A 14,721-nucleotide genomic window follows, 5' to 3' on the forward strand; every position below is an offset into this window, starting at 1 on the left:
TAACCCCATTTGGGGTTTTCTTGGCAAAGATACTGGAGTGGTTTGCCATTTCCTTCTCCAGCTCATTTTACAGATGAGGAAACTGAGGCAAACAGGGTTAAGTGACTTGTCCAGGGTCGTACATTTAGGAAGTGTCTGAAGCCAGATTTGAATTCAGGAAGATGAGTTTTTCTCACTCCAGGCTTGGCATGCTATCCACCATGCCACCTAGCCGTCCCAATTGGGAAATATTTAACAATAAATAAAAATACAATAAAACATGAATAATATTACACTTAAAAAATAAGTCAAAAGATAGGGATCCTTATGTATAGATTAGTGGCCCCACTTTCTAGTTGAGTTTGACACTACAGCACTCTGTCATACTGCCCTTCTACATAAACACATACAATTGAAAACAGTTTTGTGGTTTTCAGTGTTTGCTGTGACCTCATTTCCAAGAAAAAGAGCAGAGAAAGGCATTGTTGGTGGGCATAAACATGTTTTCTTGTGAAAGTGAAAAATGAAATAGGAAGTCTCTGAAGTTAAGAAATGGAACCAGATGGTTCTTTCTCCACTGAGGACCAAACTGAAAGGCAGCTCAGAGAGGATTCCTGTTAATTAGAGCTACAGATAAGTAGCAGGTCATCATTTACAAGGCGCACACTGAGGGGGAGAGTGCAGTTCTTATTGTCTCCATTTTCCAGATGAGGAAGCTGAGACTCTGAGAGGTGCAATGTTTACCCTGAGATCGCAAGGCAAGAAGGTTTCTGGACAAGGACTAGAACTCTGCCCCCTGTGCCCTCCTTCCTGTCTTTTATCTACTTTGTGTTTCAGCACATAAGTTACAAAATCATCCATCTTCTAATATGTAGTGTGGCTACCAAATAAATAGCTGAGAAAAAGAGCTCTAGTCCTCACCTATAAATGATCCCTTGTTTATGAAGGAAGAATAATCCAATTGAAATCTCTGCTGCATAGAACCTGGAAAAGAAATATTACTTGAGATCCATAGCATTCTAGTTGCTACTCCATCCTTCCTTTCCCCCACCCCAGATATTTCAAACTCAAAACATCAAAGAATCTAAAAGTGATTTTGACACCTGGTATTAACCAGAACAAGCCATGTGCAGTCTACTTCCTGTTATTTATTATACAAATTCATCATGCAAACTTTCCCCCTCAATTTATGTACCCCACAGGAAATTAATGGACAAGTAGGACATCCCCATTTTAATTGCACTTTCAAGTTTACAAAGTGCTTTCCTCATAATGATTTTGTGACGCAGGGGATGCAGGTATAATTTACATTTTACAGACGAGGAACCCGAAGCTCAGAACGGTGAAAGAACTTGCCAAAGATCACACTTGTGTCAAAGCTAGGACTGAAACCTGAGTGTTCTAAGTTACATTGCCTCTCATTCAGAAAGTCTGTTATCTGCCCACAGGAAAACAGAATGTTGGTGCTGAAAGGGAGTTTAAGAGACTTTGTCCAAACGCTTCACTTTGCAGATGAGGAAAAAGACTCAGAAAAGTTAAGTGACTTGGCCAAGAGATTTGGACAAAAACAAAAACAAAAACTGCTATGTGAGAGAGCCATGATTTGAATCCAGGTCATCTGCCTCCAAATCCAGCATTTAAAAATTAAAATTTGATGCCCATTCAGAATCAATGGATACTTGACTATTTCAGTAAATTGATGTTACTTTTTATTAGGTGGCTCCACATAGATTCTTCAAAAGCCTTCAAAAGGATGTTTTTTTGACACAAATTAGATAACAATTAGACTTACACATCTATATAATATTAAGGGGAAGAAATTCCCATTTTATATCCAGTGGCATTTTAGGGAAAACACAGTGGTGAATTGGATTGCAAACAATTCCTTTCCTAAAAGTAGAGTATAGTATATGACAAAACAAATGGTTGTGATCCCTCTTGGAAGGCTGGGCTAAGATGGGCCATGCATGAATTCACATGGAACTATAGTCCCATTTAGAATCATGTGATAGCTCTAAAATAATTGTTACTTCCAAATTAGTAAAATCTATGAAGCACAGGTGAAATGCTGAAAGATGGGTTAAAATCTGCTAGGTATTCTGGAGTTTTTGCAGACAGAATCTAAATCAATTTTGAATAGCTGTGAACAGTTAAAATACTGCAAAAAAAAAGATCTCTAAAATAAATGCTTTTCATTAGTTTGAATTTAATAAAAGGAAAAGATCCCAAAAGCTTTTAAGTATTATTTCAGAACCATCCTTGGCAATTCTGAAATGTTTTCTCTGGTGGACTGAGTTGCCATGGCATTAGCTTTTCATCTCCGTATGTGTTAAAGTTTTATAAGTCACACACATATATAGGTAGAATGAAAACAGATATGTCTTTCCTTTTAAGGATAAAAATGAAAAGTGAGCAAAATTTCCATAACATGTCTGAAATGCATCGCCTGTACAACCTTATTTTGTGTCTTCCATTAGTCATTTGGTTCAGTAATTTCAAAGGATTACAGGATTGTAGATTTAAAGCCAGAAGGATCATAGGATCATGCATTTATAGCTCGAAGGGACCTTAGAGGACATCTAGCCTAATTCTTTATTTTACAGATGAGGAAACCAAGAGATTCATCAAGGTTACTGGAGTTGACCTAGGTCAGACTGGTAGCAGGTATCTTTGATCCCATCAATGAGGGCATTCTCTCTACCAATACAGATCACAACATCGTTCATAGCAGGATTTATTTGAGGGTTTGTTAGGAAGTCTGTTGTATCAAAAAAAAAAGTATCAGTGGTTGTTTTTTTTAAACATAGTATACTTTCTGGTAATGGCAACTTTCCCTATAGTCAGTGTTTTGTTTTGTTTTGTTTTTAACGGTGAACTGACCAGATCTTAAATATTGTTCTTAAATTACACAGAATCCGAGTTCTCGGTTTGCTAGTTTGGTTTATTAAATCTAAATATTAAGTACCTTAGTGCTGATTATTTTTCTTCTAAGTTTTATGAGAAGAAAACAAAGCATATTAATGACCAAAAAAGGCAATTAAGAGAACATCAATAAGGGGTTTTTCCATTTGAACATTTAAACTAAAATGGCAGAAATAAAGTAATACTCACACTGCTTGTGGCTCCTTAAACTTTCCTACTTGCTGAATGTGGTACATGAGGTCTCCGCCATTGACATATTCCATGACAAAATAAAGACGATCCTAAAAATCAAGCATTAACCAAAAGGAGGAATAGGGGGGAAAAAAGATTGTGTATGAAACGACATCTATTACAGTTTTTAAAGTATTGATTACATTTATTAAGATAGGAACAAAACTGCCCTATTTGCCTTTTTGTGCTTCCTTCTGCTCTCTCTGGTATAATTTCAGAAATGTTTTGGGGGCAGCTAGGTGGCACAGTGGATAGAGCACCAGCCCTGAAGTCAGAAGGACCTGAGTTCAAATTTGGCCTCAGACACATGACACTTACTAGCTGTGTGACTCTGGGCAAGTCACTTAATCCCAACTGCCTCACCAAAAAAAAGTTTTATTATTATGCCTTCTTTTCTTCTTCTGTTTTTGCTCTGTTATCACTATGCACCAAAATCTCTCTTCCATCTCATAACTACCCCCTCACAGCAAATAGATATAATTTAGCAAAACAAACTAATACACTGATTGTGTCTGAAAATTCATAACTTATTCTACATTCTAGTCCATTACCTCTCTGCCATGAAGTGGGTAGCATGTTTCATCTAGGTCCACTAGAGTCATGATTGGCCATTACATTGACCAGTTCTTAAGTCTTTCAGAGTTCTTTTACTTTACATTACTGTACTCAATGTATAAATAGTTCCCCTGGTTCTGCTGAGTTTACAATGCAAATCTTTTCAGATATCTCTCAATCCATTCCTTTCATAATTTCTATGACTCAACAATAATCTATTAAACTCTTATGTCATAATTCGTTTATAAATTCCCTTTTGATAGGAAACCACTTTACTTCTCAAAGGGTTGCATAATTTCATCGGCTTTGGGGTCTAATTCCAAACTGTTTTCCAGAATGGGTGAAATTCACATAGCACCAGTCTTTCCACTACCCCTCCAACAACTACCATTTTTCTTTTGGTCATGTGTGCCAATCTGGCCAACCAACTAACAAGTATTTAGGTGCCTACTGTGTCAAGCAATGAAAGCTGTGAGGTAGAAGAGCAGTTATTTTAATTTAATTTTCTCTTACTATTAGTGATGTGGAGCAAATTTCCATATGGTTGAGGATAGTCTGTATTTTTTCTTTTAAAATCTGCCTGCTCACATCCTTGGAAAGTTTAGGATTATATTCTTATATATTTATATCAATTCCCTATACATTTGGATATCAAATGTTTATCAGATATATTGGCTGCAAAGATTTTTCCCCAGCTGACTTGTATTTCTCTTCTAACTGCATTGATTCTCTCTCTCTCTCTCTCTCTCTTCTCTCTCTCTCTCTCTCTCTTAATTTACAAAAAACAAAAGGAGGTGGGGAAATAAAGGAATGGGGTGAATGCTAGGAATCTATAACTGAAGTGGTCTCATCCCACTCCTCTCAGACCATAATCATTAGTTCTCCCCCTCTTCCTAGCCTTTCAAGTTTGCACTTTGATCAGTCAATCAAGCCAATAAACTTTTATTAAGCATCTATTATGGATCCTTCAACTTGGATGACTTCAAGTCAATCAGTCAAGCATTTAATAGGTACTTTTTTGTGCCAGGAACTATGATAAGCACTGAATAATAATAGCATTTATATAGTTCTTTAAGGTTTGCAAAGTGCTTTCCACATACTTTTTTCATTAGACCTCCCAGAAGAACCCTGTGAAGTAGATTGTCACCACCATTTTATAGATATTGAAGAAATTGAGGCTTGTGGGGCTAAAAAAACTTGCCCAGCATCACATAGCTGTCTAAGGCAAGAGTGAAACTCATATCCACTAGACCTCAAAGCTGAACTCTTTCTTTCTGGTTATTTGCAGTATTTTTTTCTTTGTCCTTGGAAGCTCTGGATTTTTTTACTATGACATATCAGGTTGTTTTCAATTTGAAGTTTCTTTCAAAAAGTTACTAATGGATTCTTTCTCGTTTTGATTTTGCTCTCTGGCTCTAAAAGATCTAGTTAGCTTTTTTTTTTTTGTGATTCCTTGAAATATGGTTTCCAGACATGTTTGTTGGTCATGGTTTTCAAGCAATCTAGTGATTTTCAACTTTCCTCTCACTGACCTGTTTTCTAGGTCGGTTGTTTCCGAGAGTAAGTATTTTCCCACTATTTTAGTTTTAAACATTTTTTGTTTACTCTCTGAGTTTTGTTTGTTTTCTTTTGCTGTATTTTTCATGGAGTCCACTAATCAAATTCTATTTTCCACCTTTTATTCTAAACATCTATACTTTCCATTTTTTTTCCTTATGAGCTCTTATTTATTTTTAATGAGCTTCTTCCTTCTACTCTGGCAGTGTTGCCAAACCATGGTGCAGTGGATAGAGTGCTAGACAAAATGTCATGGAGATCTGAGTTCAAATCTTGTCTCAGGTACTCATTAGTTGTGTGACCCCAAACAAGTCACTTGATTTCAGGATGCTTCATTTTTCTTATTTGTAAAATGGGCATAATAATAGCACCTATCTCCTAGAGTTGTTGAGAAAATCAGATGAAATTAGAAATATAAAGCATTTTGCAAACCTAATAGCTACATAAATGTTAGCTGTTATTTTTTTTCTCTGAGGCTTTGCTTATACTTATTGCGGAATTGCTGTCTTTTAAATTTGTCTTTTGGGGCTTCTTTTTAACTATAGTATTGATTCATTGCACTCAGAATTTTCTTCTGTTTACTCATACTTCCAGCAACGATTCCTGCATTGAGTCCTCATGCCAGGACCAGTCTCTGACCCTTCTTGCACTCTTGGATGGAGTGGACAGGCCTTGCCTGATTTCATCCATGCTTCCATCCAGCTACCGTCATCACTACCTTGCTGCAGTACTGGATGAGATGGCTAGTTCCCAATCATCCTCGCAACTTTTTCTGCAGCCCTAGCTTTGGAGAGAGAGCCAGTTCTATCTGGGAAAAGATCCAGCCCTCTGCCACAGTCCCTGGTTTCTGTCTTTGTCTCCTAGCAGCCCAATACAGATGCTGGCCTTGGCCACACCTCTGTCTCCTCCTTGCACAATCACCAACAAGGAGTTGGATTTGTTTCCTGCTAAAGCCTTGACTTGATTCAACTTGTTATCAGAGATTACACTGGCTTTTTGTCTCCTCGAGGGCCCCGGGGTACCTCTGCCTCATCCCTATCACCTGGATCCCTTGGTACAGGCATTGAATACTGGAGATCATACTAATTATAGAATTCTCGGACCTCCCCTACTCTGGGAACCGTGCCTCCCTCTTTCCCTGGGTGGACCCCAATTTGATTTATCTCCTGTGGTGGTTCTCACAGGATATTAGAGATCTTGCTGGCTTCAGGCCTCTCTGAGGGCCCCAGGCAGCCACCTCATTCTCCTTGCACTGTAACCTGCTAGAATCTATCTTCATCCCTTGCTTCAGTTCCCACAGGCCAAGGCCAAGAGTGCGCTGGCATCAAGCCCCTTTGGCATCCCTCCCTCCCTCACCAGAGCACACATAGGTTTCTTGCCATTTTCACATACAGTGGAAAGTATACAGTGAAAAGAGAGCACCTGGTTCTCTCTTAAATCTTTGCTAGAGGATTTGAGTTCAGTTTTACCAGAAGTCGCCTGCATATTTCAGATAAGGAAGTTGAGGCACAGAAGAACTATGAGAGATGAGTCCCTTGATACAAACGATGGTTTACTTTATCCTTTTATCACCTATACAGACATAAATTATTAGCCTTAAAGGTCTGATGATTCTATTTCTTTGTTGACCTATAATACTGGGCATTAATCTGTTTTGACTAACACTCCGGGATAGCATGAGGATTTACAGGAAGGTCTGCAATGTCTGAGAGGCATCTAGTCACTGGTGCACTCAACTCTATTGTCTTTTATGCCACCAATACTTACAAAAGGCTCCACAGAACCAGTCACAGATGTCTGAATAATTATCAGCACATTGTACAGGATGGTGGGGGAAGTTAGTGGTGGGCAAGGCAAATTAGGTGGTTTTGTAGTAGATTAGCTAAAAACCAAAGCCTTTAGAGGCAGAAGCTGAACACAATTCTCTCCTCTACAACACAACCATTTCACTGAAGTTCTTCATCATTAAGGTGATGCACAGTGGGTACAGGGCTGGGAGGAAGGCAAGGATGATGGCAGGAAGGGGCCTTCAGTACATCATATTCAACTTGTTTTTTTATGTACTTTAATTTTATGTTCCTTTCTGTGCTTTATATATTCTTTCCTTAGTTTAATGAGTATAACAAGATTTATATGATTTCTTCAGGGATGTGGAGATGAAGAGCACAGGGGTCTTTTCCTCAAACATAGATGGGTTCCATTTCCCCCTGCTGTTCCCATCTAACACACATTGTGCAAATACTTCCTTCATAGAAATGAGATTAGCAATGATGGATGACAAAGGCAAGAACTATACTTACTGAAACAAGGATAAGAGAAACACGGCTTACAGGCAAGATAAGACTGACACACAGTGGCTGGAGAATGGTGAATATCATTTTTCATTTCAATCTCAGGCTCTATTACAATCTTAGGATTTTGAAATTAAAAGCAGAGAACTACTGGTAAACCTTGCTAGGCTCATGAACACAGCATACCTTCTCATTTCTGAACACAAACTGGTAAAGTGTAGCTTTCCATATCTCAAATAGAGTTACAAATTCTTCACAAGAGAATGGAAATGACTTGCTTGGGAACTCAACCAGGACACTTATAAACTGCTAGCATTTCTGTGAGATGACTTGTAGACTGGTGGAATGGGGAGGTTCCTGTGCTACTGGTTCTTGTCACTGGTGTTAGAGTTAGAAGGGCTTGTGTTTCCACAGGTAGAATAATGCAGAGATTTAAAGAACAACAGCTCCAGGAAGTAGTACACTGTAGGTGGGCTCGCGCTTAGCCAATAAAAAATAAGTGGATTGTTCCAAAAAGACCCCCAAATCAAGATAAGGGTCAAGCCAGCTCAGACCAGGGTCAACCTGAGGACACCTGAAAAATGTTAGTGCACCTGCTTAATGAGCTTCATTACTATTATTTGACACACCCTGCATAAAATTAGAGCCTCATTAACGCGTCATGGGACGTATGACCAAGGGAGGGGGAACATACTTGAGCATATCAAGGGGAAACATGTAAGGAAACCTGGGAAGGGATGGACCAATCCAGGCCTGGGAGGTTTCGTGCCCGAATTCAACTGCATAAAAGCACACTTGCCCTTACACTCAGGGCCCACCCCTCCTGAAGAGGGGTGGAGCCGGCTTCTGGCCAGAAACGTCTAAATCCTCTGGCGCCCAACGTGGGGCTTGATCTAGACTTTGGAGGGGACAAGGTAAGACATCCTGGGAAGAGCGCTCCCGCTGTATTTCAGCGGTCTCGGTGAATTGAGCCTTTCCCAACCGAACTCCTGATCTTGGACTACATGGAAGAAGTCCAGGGGATTGGGAAGCCACCAGCAGACCACAAGAGTCAATATATTGGGCAAAGGTAAGAAACAATCTTTGCTGGTCTCAAACTCCCAAGTTCCGGGGATCTGATCTGTTAGCCATGAGCTAAGAACAGGTTTGGAGATGGGAGGGGCAATTCGAAGGTACCTGGAAGAGGGAGGAATCCCCAGGGACGACATTCCTTCTGATAGCCCTCTGGGAAGGATGTTAGAAAGTTGGGAGGACGCTCCCAGGACTAGAGGGAAAAAAATGATTAGATATGGTTGCCAGGAGTGAACTAAGGAACCTGTCTTGGCACCATCAGTGTTTGGGCCTAAATTTGGGTCAGATGAGGATTGGATTTGTCAACTGCTAAATTTGTATGTAAATGATAAGAGAGAGGCCTCTCAAGAAGAAAAAGGTTATGCTGGTTGATGGGGCCCAGGGGCTATATAACCCCAACAGCGGTATATTCTTAAGTCAAGTAAGAGGAAAAGAAAAACCTTGGAACCCATTCAAAGGGGACCCTGGGACAAAATGAGTTTGTTTTGATGGGGTCAAGGTTAGAAGTAGGATTGTGCGCACCCTGTCTGTCTGTCTGTCTATGGATGTTTTGTGTCTGCCAGAAAAATTTTGGGGTAACTTTTGAGGTCTGAGATTGGAAAAGGAACAGTGGGAAAGACCTCCTGCTTCAGGCTTTCTGGGAGAGATTGACATTAGAATAAAAAAGGAGAGAATCTCTCAGAAGTTAGTGGAAGGCCAGCAAGCAGCCTTTAACTGATAAGGAGCTTGCAGCCCAAGATGGCTAGGGCCAAGAGAAGAAAAGGCCCAGGATTAGAATTCAGGTTTAATGGGATCCCAAGGCTAAGAGTTTGAATGGCTGTCTTTATCCCTCCCGCCAATCTGTCTGGTATAGGGGCAATGAGCTTAACATTACAAAGATAAGGGGTTTTAACATTATAAAAGCTATTTGGGGAAAGGCTGGGAGAGTGCTTTCTCTGGGTTTGCAATTCTTATGTCCCTTCTGAGTCCAAAGCTGTCCCAGCCTTGATGAGTGGGTATTGTTTTGAGGTAAGCCACCCTCGGATATTGATTCTGGCTACCTTCAAGGTGTTTTTAAAATGTGAGGAAGTTTGACTCTGCTTTGGGTAGAATTGAAATGAAAATTTTGCAGATCATTGTGATTGGAGATTGTTACATAAACTGGGCTGTTCAATTACTTTTTGGAACTCTAGAAGCTTTCTGCCTAAGGGGAGAAAATTGATTAGGCCTCGTTAACATTGAAGTAGGAAAGAAAAAGGGAAGATAATTGTTTAAAGCAGGAATTATTTACAGGTGTCTGTTTAAGGGAATATATAACGTGGAGAATATTTCCTTTTAAGGGGCCAAGAATATTGGATTTAAAACAAAAATGTTTTTTAAATGTTTACCATATATAGCAATTATAAATTAGGATCTGATTGGATTTAAGTTTACTGTTCTATAAAGGAAAACATAATGGTTATTATGGAAAAGAAAATGAATGATGATTGTAGAGTGCTTAATACAATGGCATATGTTAGAAGTGGCACTATTTATTATTTAATGTAATTGTTAAAAGTACTAAGAGTAATAAGAGTGATAATTTCTATATGTGATAATCTAGAAATTCAATTGATGTTATCTAAAGTTTATTGTTTAGGTTATTACTGTATTTCTAAAATTGTATTTCTAAAACTCTTAGATTGTAAAATTTGAGGGACCATTGTGAGGTAGAAATGGTGTTAAAGTAACTCTTGGCCTGGAATGGGTCTTTAGTGATAAAGAGTGGAGATGTCTCTTTATCTTTAGTGATGAAATTGAGATAATTTGAAACTGTTAAATACCTAGTGAGGTATATTGGGTTTTAAGACTATGATAGTAGATTTTCATTTAAAATCTTGACTATTATAAAAATATATGGTGGTGTAAAGTTATAGTCTCAACATTAATGATGAGGTGAATGATTTTCTGTACAAAGTGACTTAGAAGAACATCTATCTAAATTGATAATGGGTCGTTTCAAAGTTTATTACAATTGTGGAAATAATTTTATAATGTATCCCTGTGGTACAAACATATTTTATTGTGGAAAAGCTTATTGGTATGTATTTGGAATTAATGAGGTATTCTCTCATATCAGGGCCTCAATTAGAAATTAGAAAAATAGAAAAATATATATGTACATATATGTTTTTCAAACCAGGCCTTCTTTAGGATAATTATTGGGTTTGTTGGGGGATGGGCCATTGAAGTTGAATCTGGATGTGGCCCGAGGCTATCAGACCCCATAGATAATAAAGAAAAGCTAGTCTAGTGGGATGGGAGTGGCCCTAGGAGACTGTTGAACCTGGTGAAGGGGTTCAGAAAGAGAGAAAAGGTTTTCGTAATAATTAATTGGGTCTGGTGCAAGTTTTTAATATACTGCTTACATATTTCTGATTTTTCTTATGTGATGTAATCTGGTAAGCAGTTGTATTAGTTATGTTGTTGGAAGAGCAATTCATTTTATAACCTAGAATGTTAAATTAAGAATTGTGCCTTCAGAGAAAAGAGAAAAAAAAAGAATGGGTAAAGGCTTTTGGGGTATTCTATATGACCCTGTTCTGTAACACTTCCTTTTTAAGTACTATAATTTGAGAAATGAGAACTTAAAAAAGTTTTCCTGTTTAAAGGAAAGTTTTAGCTGGGATTATTTGGCTCTCACTTATGAAGTTTAAAATTGTTAACTAAGCTATTTGGAGTTACTGTTTAAGTGAATTACTGGTAGAAGTATTTTTGTGTGTGTAAAAAAACTATGTAATTATGCCAAGAAAGATTTTGTAAAATCTCATAATTCTTATCAATCCTGTGCAGGAGTTTTCATCTTACTGATTAAGTGGCCCATTGCAGACACCTCTGGACTAAAGAAATTAGGTAACTAGGAATTTTATGGTGATAATCATTTAAGATCAATTTAGCCCCAATAAGGGCTAAAGAACTGATCTTTTCTTCCTGAGTGAGCTAAGAATGCAGATCAAGGGCATTCTTATGTTTATGACCACTGAGGCGCCTTTAACCCAGACACTACCTTGATGGTGGTAAAGGAGACCCAGATGTCCTGGATCTGACATTTGCCTATCTTATTTAAATTTCCTTTCTCATGCTTAGGTTAAACATTTGGAGACCATGAAACTGAGTAACCCAGACATCCTGAGTCAGGGTGGAATATCACTTATCACTAGCTTGTGGTCTCTTTAACCAATGTTCAGGTTGACAATGGTAATTAGGAAATTGTAAGCTGTTTTTAAGAAAAGGAGATACTTTTATGAAGAAGATGTTTTGATGAAGTCTTTGATATTCTTTTAGAGGGCCCACTAAATTTCTATTTGCAAGCTAATTTGTTGCAGTAATAATTTATTGTTGATGAAAATTATGTTCAAATCTCTTATGAACTTAAGAGTTTCATTTCTGGGTTTGTTGTGTCCTTGGATTGGACTTAACTGGGTGCTTTTAGAGAAACAGTCTCAATGGGAGCAGTGTCAGAGATCTAAGGCTAGTGATTAATACTAAAGCATATAAGCTGTAAGTAGGAAAGATCTTACTGTTTTGATCTGAATTCATTCCATGGCCTAGAAAGAGCTAAAATTACTATTTAAACTTATATGTATAAGATTCGAGTCCTGAAAGTGTCTCATTCTTTCAGATTAAGGATGGTTAGAGAGGGATAGATAAGCTTGAGAAACAGAAAGGCAAATCTATTTGGAGTAGCAACTTATGATCTTAATGGAAATTTGATTTTACTTAGGATGTATTAGGAACATCCTAAGTCAGAACATGTGTAGGAAGTTATGCAAGCTACTCACTTTGGAGATGTTCCCTAATTAATGTGACACTATAGTCACACCTGAAACTCTGATGAGGGGAATTTGCTATCTAAGACCTTGGAATCTGTTAATGAAATATTATTTTGAGTCTAAATCCAGGTATGGTTAACAACAAACTGATTGAGCTACTGACCCATGACGTCAGCAACCTGCAAAGAGGTTTGTGAGCTGCACCTATGAGCTGCAAGAAGGTGTTCTCATGGGAAGGTCAGGAGAACGACTTTTCTGCATGGCTGAGGTAGGATTCTCCTGACTCAATTTCCCCACTGACACCTGGCAGACTTTAAACCTGGCTCAATGCAGTTGGTCATTATATAACTTCTGCCTGGAGTTGACATGGATCTAGGGAAGCATTGTTCCCTTACTTTAGTTATGTTCTTTCATGGCAAATTCCTATATTCATAAGTTTGTAAGCATAAATATTGAATCTATTAAGCAATAGATTGATGTGGAACATCTGAGGTTATTATAGTAAGATGCAAAAGATTGAGTCATTTGGCCTAGAATTTCAGAATTACAGAATTCCTGTATAAGTCAGGATCCTTTAATTTCTCGTAATGGTTATGATGTCTGGAGGTTTGGGGGTGCTGGGACTCTAAGGTCACAGCACAAGGGTCCCTCATGAAGAAGTTCAGCCCAGGTCTTTCAGCCCATAAGGAGGAGCAGGCATGAGAAAGTCTGCATTTTATATAGGGGTCAGGGTGGTTCTAAAATAACTTTGAGTGACCAGAGGAAGGGCTGGGGAAAGGGTCTAGGAGAGAATTCTGATTGGAATGTCTGAGAGATGAATAGACAATGGAACAGATAATGAAGGGAACTGGAGGAGGAGGTTAGAAAGGCATCTGAATAAGATCAAGAAGTGGGGCCAGGGCTTCAAAGGAAGATGGGGAGCTGGGGCCCTTAGACAAAGGAGAGCCACGTTCTTTCTGGGCAAGGCAGGGGTCGATTGGACCCTTACCCCATCATTAGGGGATAATTAGGCCAGGAGATTGTGGAACAGGATATTATTCTGTTATTTAGTTAATACTTAGTTAATGTTAAAGTTATCTCAGTTTGTTACAATTAATGTTAAAAGAGGAATAGCTTATGGCTTATCTTGTAAATGCCTTGAAAGAAGCATCTACTTTAAGGATTATTTATTTGTACATGACTAGAAGTTGGGATGGTTTTGTTATTTGATATGTACTGGTTTTAAATTAACTACTGTGTATTGCAGTGTGTTATTAATTCCTTAGTGGAATCTCATCCTCCTGATGGGGGAATATGAATAGGAATGAATAATGAACTAATGCAAGGTATAAAACTAGAAGTAATGCAGAATGTAAGGCTAGGTTCTAATTTTTTTTTAATTTGAATGTCTTGAAACATGACAATTGGACAAAGTTCCAATTTTGATCTTGTAATGGTGAAGACATAAGGTTGAGTTAATTTTCATTATTTGCCCTGGTTATTGGCAAGGTAATTAAAATTGTGTTGAGATCAATCTTGTAGGAGAGTGATACAAGAAGAAGGATCTCTGCAGGAGGAGAGTCTGCTGGACACGTTGAACAGCACTTAGACAAGAAGACTTCTGGATGATGTCCAAGTGTCAGACAGTGGTATGAGAAGAGACTTCTGAAGCTTTAAATGGACAATTTATCATTACTTTTGAGTCTCTGTATCTGTACTTAATAAGGGGACTGCCCTCTTTTTAATTTGTCAATATTGGTCAACTTTTCCCTTCCTTCTCTCATTTTGTTTTAAGTCCCCAAAATCCCTTGATGAAATGTTGCCCAGCAGCACAGTCTCAGGTAGAACCATCACTAAGGCATTGAAAGTGATGGTTAGAATCCTGGTTTGGCAAATGGAAGGGAATAGCAGCATCCAGAACCGTAGCTGTGGGAGTTTTAACTGCAGTAAAGTGTTGCATCGTCCCTTGTATCGAGGACTAGTGCAAAATTATAGAAACACGCTAACTAAAAGTATCCCAATAGGACTGGCTATGGGAATTCAGGTAACAGGATCAGGTGGAGGTAGGATGATGATTGAGAGAGTTAATGATCATTCCTCCCCTCTGAGAAGAATGCCAACTAATGTTAAAACTTTGAGGAAAGACAACAGGAACAAAAAGTGTGGAAACATAATTCTTATTGAGAAGAAGAGGAGGGAATTGTTAGAGTTAGAAGGGCTTATGTTTCCACAGGTAGAATAATGCAGAGATTTAAAGAACAACAGCTCCAGGAAGTAGTACACTGTAGGTGGGCTCACGCTTAGCCAATAAAAAGTAAATTGATGGTTCCAAAAAGACCCCCAAA

At 38.4% G+C, this 14,721-nt stretch overlaps 1 protein-coding gene across 1 annotated transcript in view; it reads right to left on the reverse strand.

The window, feature by feature from the left end:
- PRKCA (protein kinase C alpha) overlaps positions 1–14,721 on the reverse strand; it is a 502,485-nt gene that overhangs the window by 58,623 nt on the left and 429,141 nt on the right. Inside the window, exons 11-12 of the mRNA XM_021000935.2 lie at positions 3,091–3,182; positions 901–963 (exon numbers count right to left, since the gene is read on the reverse strand). Coding sequence (XP_020856594.1) covers positions 901–963; positions 3,091–3,182 — 155 coding nt within the window. The remainder of the gene's footprint in view (positions 1–900; positions 964–3,090; positions 3,183–14,721) is intronic.

Source organism: Phascolarctos cinereus, unplaced genomic scaffold (assembly GCF_003287225.1).
Source record: "Phascolarctos cinereus isolate Bilbo 61053 unplaced genomic scaffold, phaCin_HiC Scaffold_5;HRSCAF=322, whole genome shotgun sequence".
NCBI lineage: Eukaryota > Metazoa > Chordata > Mammalia > Diprotodontia > Phascolarctidae > Phascolarctos > Phascolarctos cinereus.